Source organism: Balaenoptera borealis, assembly GCF_965194805.1.
Source record: "Balaenoptera borealis genome assembly, chromosome: 20".
Classification (NCBI taxonomy): Eukaryota; Metazoa; Chordata; class Mammalia; order Artiodactyla; family Balaenopteridae; genus Balaenoptera; species Balaenoptera borealis.
Window position 1 is genome coordinate 18666816 of NC_138879.1, and position 12774 is coordinate 18679589.

General features: G+C 58.8%; 1 protein-coding gene across 2 annotated transcripts; it reads left to right on the top strand.

The window, feature by feature from the left end:
- Positions 1–3658: 3658 nt before the first annotated feature.
- PPP1R1B (protein phosphatase 1 regulatory inhibitor subunit 1B) lies at positions 3659–12509 on the top strand. Of its 2 annotated transcripts, none has more exons than XM_082371760.1 (7): positions 3659–4235; positions 5902–5962; positions 6248–6270; positions 6723–6801; positions 9963–10166; positions 11496–11615; positions 11710–12509. In XM_082371760.1, the coding sequence occupies exons 1-7, from the start codon at positions 4155–4157 to the stop codon at positions 11757–11759; spliced, it is 618 nt and encodes a 205-aa protein (XP_082227886.1). In that variant the 5' UTR covers positions 3659–4154; the 3' UTR covers positions 11760–12509. The 2 variants fall into 2 exon arrangements, with proteins under 2 accessions (XP_082227886.1, XP_082227887.1); XM_082371761.1 differs by having other exon boundaries at positions 3662–4235; positions 6726–6801.
- The last annotated feature ends 265 nt before the right edge of the window (positions 12510–12774 follow it).

Genomic DNA, 12774 nt, shown 5'->3' on the forward strand with positions numbered 1-12774 from the left:
TGAGGGTGCCTTTGCCCTCTCCTCTCGGTGTCCACGGATTTTCCCAGAGGCGGGCCTTGGAATCCCCAACCTCTCCCTCCCGCTCTCCATCCCGCCCCCCGCCCGCCCCCCACCAGCAGCGGCAGGGAAAGATGCCCCAGAGTGCCCAGCTAATGCTCCCTGGCTTCTCTAAGGTTGCTTCCAGCGGCTTCCGGGGGCCTCCCTTCCAGCTGTCACATGCCAACACAGCCAGCTTGACTCAGCTCCGTGGTGCCAAGGTCAGGGGTGTGATGCCCAGCTACAGACCCGCAGTGCCAGCAGCGCAGCAGCCCAAACACTGGCCGACTCCGCCACCTTCTGGCTATTTTCGGAACTGCACTCCTAGCGCTCTAGAGAAGCTGGAACCTTCATTGAATACTGACCGGGGAGCCCTGCACTGGGCTGGGGACTTCATTAGTTTCAGTTTTTCGAATCGTCACAGGTACCACGTAAGGTGGGCTTTGAGACACGAGGAAACTGAGGCACGGTGAGGCTAAGAATTTGCCTAAGGTCACACAGTAAGTTATAGATCTAAGATTCCTACCCAGGTCTGTCCAACTCTGTAGTTTATGTTGTCCACTAGACTATATCGTGCTTGGAAGAAAGGAGGGAAAATTCACGATTGAACTCTTTCCCCACCTCCCCAAAAGAGAACAAAGGCTTCACACTTCCAGAGAAGGTGAATGTAGTGCCTCCTGTATGCCGGACAATGTGGCAGGCAAGAGGCAATGATGTGAGGAGAAACAGTGTGCTCAAAATAGTGTGCTCAGACCTACTATACATTAATAGACACCCTATGACAAACTTTGTCAGTCCAAGCAGAAAGACCCATAGTTCAATGCGAGTTAAGTCAAACAAGGTCTTGAATTTGTTCCTTGGACCCAAACGCCTGTGTTTCTAACTCAAGAATAATAATCGAGGAGTGGCATATTATTTTTACATCTCGTTTGCATATGATTAATTCTAAGTCAAAGAAAATGGAGGTCACCCTGGCCCCTTGCTTCTCAGCCCCTCTGGGATGTGCCTGAAGCTGGCCACCTCCCCCAGCCCCTGCTGGGCTCCCCCATCCTCACCAGCCCCTCCCCACTCCTTGCCCCTGCCCGCACCTCCCCCCCGCCCCCCCCCCCAGAAGTCCCTTTCCCTTCCTCCTCTGTCACCCACGCAGCCCCCGCCACCTGGCCGCCCACCTGAAAAACTTTTCCCCAAGTTCTTGAGAAGTCGCGTAGGATCCAGGAGAGAAAAATCAAAGTAATAAAACCTCATTTAATTCCTAACGGAGGGCAGAGCTGTGAGCTGCAATTATCTTAATGCTGAGCTATTTTTACTCTCTCTCCATCTCTGTCTCCTGCCTCTCTCTGTCGTGAGGCTTTCTCTCTCCCCCTTTGTCTCTCCATCTCTCACATGTGTTTTCTCGCTCTTTCTTTCCGATGTTTCCTACCTCCCCCTCCTCTCTCTCTCTCACCTCCTGTCTCTGTCATCCTTCCTTCCCTTCCTCCTCCTTCCTGTCTGTCCCTTGTGACTGTTCCTCTGTCAGCGAGGTTCCCCCGTCCCTCTTGGCTCCAGGGTTTAGCAGCCAGAGCTGTGGGTGCCTGGGCAAAGGTTGGGGGAAGAGGGCAAAGACCCTCCCCTCTATCCCTGAACACCCCATCTTCCAAGCTTAGCCAAGAGAGGAGAGTCTCCGTTCCCAGCTGCCCCAGCCTGGGTCAGGGGAATTTTTCCTGATTCAGGGCCACCCAGAGCTCCAAACCTTTTGGCAGAACCTCTATGAACAAGCCTCCCTGGTCAAAGGAGCCTGAGCCGCTGTGTTCCCCAAGGCCCTCTCAGCTCGGATGGGCTCTGAGGTTCCACTGGTAGTGATGCCTCCTTGTCCCTGTCCTCTCATTACCCATCCAGCTGTCCTCTGTCCCCTTCCTCCCAACCAGGACCTTCCCACCTCCCCAGCACTGGAAGCCACAGGCCTTTCAGCCTCACCTTAGCCCAGTGGCCACTCAGGTTACTGCCTGAGCCATGCCTTTCCTGTGCCCCTTCCGACTCCCAGGACCTCCTCATGTGCACTGCCAAACTGGTCATTACCACCCCCCACCGTAACCCAGCTGAAGGAGGGGTCTGGGCCAAGCCAAGGGCTGCCAGAGATGCCCACACCCCTGGGCCAGCAACCCGGCATCTGGCTGTTTCCCCATAAGCATAAAAGTCAACAAACACAGCGGGACTTGAGCCAGGCCTGGGGGTTGGGGGGAGTGGCACTGAGCAGCCAGGGCTTCCAGTGCCCATGGGCAAACCTCTGCCCTTCTGCTACCCTCTTCTCACCCCCAGAGTGGGCGCTGACTCTGGGGCACTGCATTGTGCCCCTGACCCCATTTTCACAAGACTCCTCTGGCCTCTTGCTCCTTCTTGCTCTGCCAAGGACCCAGCACACTGGGGCTGGGAGTGGAAAAGTTGCTGGGTGGGGGGAGGGGGACGCCTGACTGTTCCAGGCCCGAGGGTGACCAGGAGAGAAGAGAGCCAGCACAAACAGAGCCCCAGGAAGACACATGCCTATGTTCACGTCTACACACACACCCTCTCATCACCGCAGAGGGGCATTCAGTCCCTCGCCTCTATGCCCGCAGAGGGAAACACCCGTTCCTACAAAGATACCTGGGACCTGGACAGATAAACAGGGACACTCCAAACCACAGGGCCATCTCCTCCCCTTTCTCCCCTCCAGAGACACACACAAACGCCTCTGCAGAGAGAGAGAGGTTCACACCTCAGAAACGAGCACACACACACCTCTCCCCCCTGCTCTATTCCTGCACCAAACTCACACACGTGATGGCACGTGTACTGGTACAGGCTGGCCCCCATCACCCCCAACTCTATCTCCCCCGGGCTGGCTCTGTCTCCCCCATGTTAGATCTGGGGAGGCACTTGAGTCCAGGATATTTCACGGCAGGGACACATTCCCCACCCCCCACGGGAGTGCTCCCAGGATCACAGTCTCATCCCCTTCTACTGTACAGGCTGGAGCTGTGGATACAGTACCCACCCCCCAAGCTGGCACAGCCTGCCCATCACCTTGACAGCCTCTGACATCCTCCCCCACCTCACCCCCTCCCCCGCACACACACAGTCTTCCCACACCCTGCCACTCACACCCGCATCCTTGACACTCTGACACACTTACTCACATAGACTCGCACACACTCTCACCACACCGACACCCCCCCCCCCCCCCACACACACTCCCTAGCTATAGGCACTACAGGGCCCCTGGCACTCACTTTCACACACTCCCTGCCATGATGACTGACACGTGTCCTCCCACGCACAACCCGCTCCACGCTCACTCGCTTTCTAGGACACCCCCATTCACAGCGTGGCAGGCTGGTGGTATTCTCCCCACGACCTCACGGCCTCCCCGTGAAACTCCAAGTACCCACGCCAGGAAGGGGTTAAAGCCAGAGTCCCCGCTGCCGCTCTCCCCTCGGTCTGCCCGCATTATCCTCCCTGCTGGACTCCATCAATAATGCAGCTTCAAGTTCTGGGGAGACGGCAGGGGGCCCCCAGCCCGCTCCCCGGGTCCCGGCTCACACTCCCCGCCCTCCTCCCGGCCCCGGGAGAACACGCTCCTCGGCGCTCATTGGCCCCTGTCTCCTGAGTCCTCCCACCAAGCTCCCGGGCGCCAGGCCCAGGCTGAGGGCACGGGCTGGGCACCCCAAGGCTGGGGCCGGAGGGTGAGACCCGGAGAGCCGGAGCGAGGCAGCGACAGAGACAGACATGCGGAGAGGGAGCAAGGGAGATAGAGGAAGGGCGGAGCGACACTGAGAGAGAGCGAGGGAAGGAGGGGAGAGACAGGGACCCAGACCCGCGAGCCGGGGAGCCCGGGGTGCGGGCGCGAAGGCACCGAGGCACGGTCGAGCCCCGGAGCCCGGCGGGGTAGGCGAGCAGGCGGCCGCCCCCCGCCCCCCGCCCCCGCGCCCCCTCCCCTCGCCGGCGCGGTATTTTTATCTGTGCGTGAACAGCCCTCCTGCTCCTCCCCGCCGCACTCAGCCCGCTGTCGCCGCGGCGCCCTGAGCAGCGCGCCTGGACCGCAGCCCCGGACCCCAGCCCCGGACCCCGCGGCGCGCGCCCCGCCCACCGACCACCCGCCCGCCATGGACCCCAAGGACCGCAAGAAGATCCAGTTCTCCGTGCCCGCGCCCCCCAGCCAGCTCGACCCCCGCCAGGTGGAGATGGTAAGGGGGCTGCGCCCCAGCCCCGGCGGCGCCCCCCTCACCCCAGCTAAGCACCCGGGCTCCTCTGCGCTCCGGGGTCTGAAGTGGCCTGGGAGACGGGGGCGAAGTAGTCCCGGGCCCGCCTCGGACGCGGCGGGGACGCGGGGCAGCGCGTGAAGTTCGCTGCAGACTCGTGCAACTTTTTCCCCGGGGCCTCGGTCCTCATCCCGGGGCGGGAGAATCCCGGGCGGCCCCGGGGAGGGCAGACGGTCCTCTGGACCCTGCACAGTGTCCTCGTTCCCTAAACTTCCACGCGGACCACTGGTGCCGCTCAGATGTGAGAAACATGGTACACTGACCTATGACACAGAGCAGGCCTCCGCCCAGCTGCCCCACGCTCTGGCTTTCTCTCTAGTTCCACCCTGCGTGCCTGGGCTGGGGTCGCCAGAACCTTGTTCTGACCTCTAGACAGAGCCACAACATGGCAACATGGGGGGGAGGGGAGGGGTGATGACCAGTCATCACAGAAGCCAGAAGTCCTCCCACAGACAACTGAGTTCTCTGGACAGCCTTTCTGGGGACTGGAGGCCTTCAAGGGCTTGAGGTGGGGGTGGGGGGTGGGATGTGATGGAGGGAGAGAAGAGGGTTCTGCCCCCCACCCGCAACCTAGCCATTCACTTGTTGCTGAGATGCAGCTGGCACCCCACAGCGCAGTGAGAGTGGAGCCAAGTCATTCTGGGGAGAGCTAGGCGGCCATGGGGGCAGGTTGGGTCCCCGGCCCAAGCAGCTTTTGGTCTGGAGGGCAGTGTTGGGAGCTTGGCAGAGGGAGGTGGCAGTTTCAGCTTAATTCACCTGGTTCTCTTTGTACATTTCCCTGGAGCTCAGAGGGGACCTAATTAACTGACAGTTGGTCTGATTGCCAAGCTGGGGGGAAGGGGGGTGAGTCACTAGGAGTGCTCAGTGCGTCCCCCACCCCCCCGGTTCAGCTTGGCTCATGTACCAAGGATGGCAACTTTTTGTTTTTTATGAGGACTGGGTGAAGAGTTCTGCAGCCTGAGAAATACTGCTAGAGGGACCCAGAGCCAGGTCCCCAGAGACCACACCCAGGCCCCTGTGGGTCTGTGGGTCAGACCCACACCTGAGCCTCAGTGTGAGGTTGGAGGTGCCTGCAGTACCAGGCTCAGCCTCCCTCTGCAACTGGATCCACTTTCCCTGGAGCCCTTGAGCTGACCTTAGATAGGCAGGGCCATGTGGGTGCCATGGCCCATGGGGCATCTTCCACAGCCAGCTTCAGGTCCTGAGGTCTGATGTCTTCAAAAATGAGAGAGGAAGGGCCTTGGTAGGGGAAGACAGAAAGGGAGGTGGCAGTTCTGGAGTAGCCATGGAGTGGGATGGGCGTCAGCTGGGAGCCAGTGATGCATTTTTCTTGTCCCTTCCCTGCCTTGGCATGCTGTGTGACTTTGAGCTCTTTGCTGAACCTCTCTGAGCCTTGGGTTTTCACCTTGGTAAAATGAGGGGGTTGGGTGAGCTATGGAGTTCCTTACAGCTCTGACAGTCTTTGATTCAAAGGTTCCCTGGGGACTCCAAAGCACTGTTTGTTCCCTGCTGCCTGGGTAGGGGGTGGGGAGTGGGCTGCAGGTGTCTGTCCTGCACCCCCTCCTCCCCATCTCTTTCTCTGTCTTCTTAGATCCGGCGCAGGAGACCAACCCCTGCCATGCTGTTCCGGCTCTCAGAGCACTCCTCGCCAGGTGGGCCCCTACCCTGCCCCCTAGTCCTGGCCCCATCCTAACCCTGATGCCTTCTTGAGGCCCCTGCCAAAGTCCCATGAGTAGGAGACTGAGCAGAAGATGGGGGGGTTAAGGTCTGGGAGCACAGCTCCATTGGGTTCATTTATTGACCAGGCACCTCCCAACACCAGGAGGGAAAGGGCACAGAGACTGAGCCTTTGGGGAAAGTAATTCAGATTCTTTCTCTCTTCTCTCTCTCCCTCTTCCCTCTTCTTCCTGGCTCGGTTCACTGGTGGCCTCCCTCAGAGGAGGACGCCTCACCCCACCAGGTGAGTTTCCAGGGGCAGCTGGAAGGAGGGATGCCAGGGCCCTTTGTGATGGGGTGGAGGGGATTACTTCCCAGCTAACACAGCGTGCCACCCAGGAGGACATTAGCATATCAATTGGCACCTCAGTGAGAGTGCCTGGTGCCAGGGTGCCACCAGCACCCTGCCCTTGTCTTTCCTCTGCCCTTGTCTTTCCTCTGCTCAGACTCAGGCTGGGCCTCCAGAAGCCAGGGTCCTGCTCTGAGCCAGGCCATGGCTATGGAGCTCCTCCCAAAGCCACCAGTTAGCCTCAGCCTCAGTGCAGGAGGTGCAGGACCCGAGGGGCAGCAGTGCCTGGGCCTGGACCTGAGAACAGAGGCTAGACCAGTCTGCCCGGGTTGCCTTGGTGGGATGGAATGGAGGGAGGGTGAAGGAAAGGGGCCTCTGTAAGCCCATTTAACCTGGCACTTCCCCAGCAGAGAGCCTCAGGAGAGGGGCACCACCTCAAGTCGAAGAGAGCCAACCCCTGTGCCTACACACCCCCCTCGCTGAAAGGTACTGTCCCCCACCCATCAGTTGGGCTGTCCCCTTGAGCCCGGCCACTGGGCTGACATTGGGTGTGTGTGTGACATGTTGAGCTTTTGTTGGTGGGGAGGGATAGTCTTGTGTACCCACCCCAATCCCTACTTAGAGACTAATTCTTTCTTAATTTGGCCTTGTAAAAAGAAGGAGCCCAGAGGCTGAAAAGGGTGGCATGGGTCTTAAAATCAGGTTGTGGGGTTGAAAGAAAAGAGGTACATAACAAGTAGGCGTCAACATAAAGAGACTCAGCTCTGCACCTCCTTTGCAAGCAAGCACTGAACCACCTCCCCCTCCTCCTCCCCGAAGGGCACCTTCTTTGGGCTGCACCCCTTGCTCTCCTCTCCCATTCCCGTGCCATTTGCACAGGTCTGCACACTGATGCTTCTGTTCCTGCTTTTCCTTTCTATACCAAAAGGCAAGTCATTCCTATAGCACTCACTTATCAAACACCTAGTGTATGCCAGGCCCCCCTGGTGGGCGCTGGGCAAAAATAAGAGTAAGATTTGGCCTCAGCCCTCCTGGGGCCCTTCACCTCAAAGGGTCAGGGAGAGTTACAGAGGAGAGGGTGTTTAAGCTTGGATGGGAAGGATGAATAAGAATTCCACAGGCAGGCCAGGCATGGAGGGGCATTCCAGGGAGAGGGAGGAAGGTGTGCAAAGGGAAGCAGGTGTGAAATCACAGGGGTCTTCAGGGCCGGCCTGGAGACTTGGCTTCCAGGGGGAGCTGGGGGAGATACACCTGGAGGAGAAGGTGGGACAGGCGGGGGTGTGGGGAGGGTCTCTTCCTAACTAAGCCTTAGGATGCCTTCCTACACCCACCTCAGCTCCCACCTGAGGCTCTTCCTGCCTGGCCAGCCCCTCCTCCCACGGAGGCTGGGAGGGAGGGAACCAGAAGGGTGTGCGGAGAGCTCCCTCCAGGGTGGGTTTAATGAGTTCCCAGTAACCGGCCAAGGTCAACAGGTGCACCTGTCAGCCTGCCGGCCAAGGTTGGGAGCAGAGAGACTGGGAGGAGAGGAGAGAAGGGCAGGCGCCCTTTCTCTTCCTCAAGGACAGGACGATGCAGGGACAGCAAGCGGGCAGTGGGTTCAGCTTTTGGAAGGACTTCCTACCGGTAGGGATGTGGGGAAGGCCAGCCCCCGAAGCAGGCATGAGGGAAGAGGTGGCATCTTCTCAGGAGAGAATATGAGAAATCTCTCTCCTCCCCATCCTGGGCTGGGGTGGGGGCAAGTGCGTGTGAGAGGGAAGAACTACCCTTGGACTCTTGATTGTGAGCAAGGGGCAGAGGGCTGGGGTGAAAAAGATGGCCAGAAATGTGCCCCCACCCCCGTGGCCCCTTTGGGCTGCAACTTAAGGAGGGTCTGAATGGGGAGAGGCAGGGCGGTGGAAAGGGGCCAGGAGAGGGGTGCGGGGGCTGTGCTGGAGACCTTGGAGCTTGAAAAGGGACACTTGGGTGGGGGGAACTCAGGTTCCCAGAGCTGGAGACAGAGGGATTAGGAGACAGTTGGGAGGATGAGGGGGAGACCCCAGAGAGCCCTGCGAGGCACGAGGCAGGCGAGGCACGCGGGAGGCTCACGGGGCGCCAGCACAGGGCTGTGCACACCTATTGTTGACACTGTGGCTCACGAACTGAAGAACTGAACTCTCCTCCCCCGGCTGCTCGAGCTGCCACCTCCTCTCCTTCCTCCCTCCCTTCCCCAACGCTCAGAGGACCCTTCTGAACCTGCAGGGCACTGTGTTATAGGCTTTGGCTCCTTTCTGGGCAGGGAAAGCATCTGGCAGGGTGGGGGACTTGTAGGGGGAGAAGCTCAGGGCCCCCAAGGAAGGGTGGACATTGAGTCTTGGCTTGAGGGGGGTTCTCCAAGGCCGAACTCTCACACTTGGTTCAAGGTGAAGCTTTGCCGTGTCCCCAAGGACAGGGCGGGGTAATTTATTGCGCTTTTATTGCCTGGGTAGCTTGCCCAGAGCCAGCAGGAGGCACCGGGTGGAGCTCGGGGCAAGGCAGGGCAGCAGGCAGGCACAATGCACCCTCTGTGCCTGTCCCTGAGTTGGCAGGAGAGCGGTGCCCTGCTCCCTCCACTGGAGGTTTCCAGCCTGGATCTGCCCCCTTTGGGCTTTCTGAGGGGAGGGGCTGCCTGCGGAGCAAGGAGTAGCTGCAGCAACTGCAGGTCCCAGCTCTTAGGCATCTGGTCTCTGGGCCTTGAGTTTAGTGACCCAAATGCTCTAAAATCCCACCAGCTCCTGGCCTCCCTGCTGCCTCTGTCCTAGCCACTCCTCCCAGGGTCCCCTCAACCCCTGCCATTCTCCCAGAGTCCCCCAGCCCTGGCCCCTTTCTCCTAACCCCTTATTCCCTTCCATCTTTTGGAAACTTCTCTCCAGCTGCCCACACTGTTCCCTTGCTAGGTCCTATCCCAGCAGGCCTTGGTGGCATTGGGGGGGTGCGTGGTGTTCGCTGCTTTCTAGGTCACCGCAGAGGGAGTTGAAGCTTGGGGATGTGGGTCAAGATTGTGGGGGCTGCGTCTGGGCATGCCGCATCCCCAGGCACGGACTTCACTGGCTGCAGACTATTATGTCCTTAGCCTCAGAACTGTTCCTACCTCTTAGAGCCTGGGGCAGAGGTGTGTGGGGTAGCATCTATAATGGGGCAGTGCCAGGGAGTGGGGACCAAGCCCAGCATGGGGTGGTGGGCAGGATCGGGGTGAGCAGTGAGCCCTAAGCAGGCTGGGCACTCCCCTAGAAATTGAAAGGGACAAATCCCCCAGGGCCTGGCCCACAGGCCCTGTGCCTTCTCCAGGGGCTGTAGCTGGTGGACAAGCTCCCGAGCCAGGGAATGTTAAGCTGCTGCTGTACCCGCCTGGTCTTGTCCGGCTTGGCAGGAGCTGCCTGGTGCCAGCCTCTGGGGGAGCAGCATCTTTGGACAGCTTAAGAGCCAAACATGATCAAGAGTCTACCCCCTGCTGCTTCTGCCCTGGTCTGGCCCCCAGCAGGCTGACCTGCAGCTTTTAGCTTTTGAACTAGACCCCTGTGGGGGATTAGCTCTGCCCCAGGCCCACAGGAAGGAGGCTGGGGACTGGGCCACATGCCTCTCCCGCTTCTTGGGCCTGGCTGACCCCTGCCTTCCCGGTCCCCCTGTGCCAGCTGTGCAGCGCATTGCTGAGTCTCACCTGCAGTCCATCAGCAACGTGGGTGAGAACCAGGCCTCAGAGGAGGAGGATGAGCTGGGGGAGCTGCGGGAGCTGGGCTACCCAAGAGAGGAAGAAGAGGAGGAGGAGGAGGATGACGAAGAAGAGGAGGAGGAGGAGGACAGCCAGGCTGAAATCCTGAAGGGCAGCAGGGGGTCTGGTAAGCTGACCGGGCTGTGAAGCCTGGGTTCCACCCCCACAGATAAGGTGGGATCCCCCTTGAGTGTCCTGGAACACCCCCTCCCGGTTCACAGTTTCTCACACATGTAAAGGGCCTCCCCACTCTCTCATCCCACAGGATGCCTTGCACTCAGCCTTACCTGACACCTGGGCTGTTCCCATCCTTGACTCAGTCCTTCTCCCAATCAGGTTTCCTCTAATAATTCCTCTCTTCCCTAAGAATTCAGGCAAGGCCACCTGAGGTTTGAAGCTAGACCCAAGAAAGGACTTTCCATCCACGGCAGTTGGGAGGTGCAAGGAGATGGGGGATAGTGGACTAAGAGTATCCAGTGCCCCCATCGCCTGCATTTCTGAACACAGGATGTGGTCTCTGCTGGGAGGCACAGGGCTGGTTGATAAGTCCTCTCCAGGAACCTGTGGCTCTTTTCCCCTTTTTTATTTCCTAGGCTGGAGGTGAGAGGGTGCCCTCTAGTGTCTAGATGGAGAATGTAGGATTCAAGAACCAACTGCGTTGGCTGCAGCTCCAACCGCAGCTGCCTGGGAAGAGAGGGGCCAGGGAGGGGCTTGAAACCTACACAGAAGGCCTCAGAGCTAGAGACGCCAAATCCCAAAATCTCCACAGGGAGTCCCAAGGCCCAGAGAATTCCTAGGCAGGAAGATCTCAGCCCTCCCAGGACTGTTTTTCTAGGCCCAGGCCAGCCACATCTGTCCCTGCCAGTGCACCTTAAACGTTCTGGTGCCATTATTTATGGGGATGAAAAATAGCCAACCACTCCTGCTTGAAGTGTCCATCCCTTTGCACCCCCCAAAAATGGCGTGGGCCTCCTCTCTGCCTTGGCAGCGGGGGCATCGGCCATGGGAGCAAAAGCTCCAGCTGGAAGAGGTGAGTCAACTCCCACTGGGACCCCCCCAGGACAGGTGAAGAGGAGGTGAGAGGAGACTGCTCCCTTAGGAAAGCAGCAGGGCAGTGGGTCAAACGACAAGATGACCAAGGAGCAATATCAATTGCCACCAATCTTGGAGCAGCTCCTAGGTGCCGGCGCTGGGCTGCAGGGTATTAACTATTATCTTATTTAAGGCAGTCTACACAACTTCCCTCTTACCATCCCCTTCAAAGAGGTAACAACGGACCTATCTAAGTCATATGGCTAGTCATTGCAAGAGCTGTCTTAGTCCAGTGCTCTCTCCACTATACCATGATACCCTCAGGAAGCTTAGCCACAGCCAGCTGAGAGACTTGGCTCCTGTTCCAGGACAGCCAGATGGATACTCAGAGCCTGTGCTTTTACCCCTTCTTTCCTGTCCACAGCTGGGCAGAAGACTACTTGTGGCCAAGGTCTGGAGGGTCCCTGGGAGCGCCCGCCTCCTCTGGATGAGCCCCAGAGAGACGGAAGCTCTGAGGACCAAGTGGAAGATCCGGCATTAAATGGTGAGGTTTGGGGGGGGGGGGGAGGGGCTGGGGAGGCGGGGCTGGGATCTTGGTGGGCGTGGCCAGACCCTAAGTCCATCTGCTTGCCTTACAGAACCTGGGGAGGAGCCACAGCGCCCTGCTCACCCTGAACCTGGCACATAGGCACCAGCCCTGCATCTCCCAGAAGAAGTGGCAAGGGCATTGCTGTTCCGTAGAAACCCACTCTGTCCCCACCCTACTTTGTACCCTTCCCCTCACTTGCTAGGGCTGCGGCTTCTGACTTAGAAGACTAGGGCTGGTCTGTGTTTGCTTGTCTGCCCACCTTTGGCTGATGCCCAGAGTCCCTGGGCACTTGCTGCCTGATGCCTACCCCTGCCAGTCATTCCCCCATTCACCCAGTGGGTGGTGGGATGTGAGAGAGCTTGCATTGGGAAATCCAGTAAATGGGGGACAAAGGTTCATCCTTCACAAGTCTACTCCCCAGATCCTCTCCCCTGGGCACAGGAAACCCACAGGGCAGGACCCTAAGATCTGGGGAAAGAGGGTACTGAGAACTTTAAGTGCCCATAGATCCTTCTCCATCCCCTGGGGAATTCCAAGTCACCACCCCTCTCACTGGCTTCTACCAGGCCCCAGGATTCAGGCATCCTTTCCACAGCCTCAACATTTTGGAAATCTTCCCCTTATCAACTGCTCCCCAGCCTGGGTGCCTGGAAGATGCACTGGCAGAGGCTGCTTTGTTGCATTTTGTTTGTGCTTTGATGCCAGGAATGCCGCCTAGTATAAGTCCTTAGGGGGGCACATGGTGGGGGAGCCAGGCTCTCCTTGTCCTCCAGCTGCTCTGCCCCCTTCCCTTCTTCCCTGACTCCAGGACTGAACCGCTCCCATGCTGTAATAAATCTTTGTAAATAACTGCTGAGACTTCTCTTTCAGGGGAAAGGAGAGGGAGGAGGTAACAGGTTTCCCTGTTACCCTGTGGTGGTCATCCAAGGGTCAGGTCCTCGACCCTAGTGTCCAGTCCTCTAGTTTGGAGCCTTGACTGCTGACAAGCTCCGAGCCCTCTTGGGAAGGACCACAGGAGTTCTAGATCCTGCTGGGGATGGCTGAAAGAGGCAGAGGGGGAAAGAGGAGTCCTTCAAGAGTAACTGGATTCCTCCAAAGGGCCTGTCCCCCAGCC

What these genes read in the sequence shown, in the direction of transcription:
- PPP1R1B (XM_082371760.1), top strand. Translation starts at nt 4,155, where the DNA reads ATGGACCCCAAGGACCGCAAGAAGATCCAGTTCTCCGTGCCCGCGCCC. An exon ending in AGGACGCCTCACCCCACCAG is followed by an intron (nt 6,271 to 6,722) that starts GTGAGTTTCCAG and finishes GCACTTCCCCAG; the next exon opens with CAGAGAGCCTCAGGAGAGGG. An exon ending in CACACCCCCCTCGCTGAAAG is followed by an intron (nt 6,802 to 9,962) that starts GTACTGTCCCCC and finishes CCCCTGTGCCAG; the next exon opens with CTGTGCAGCGCATTGCTGAG.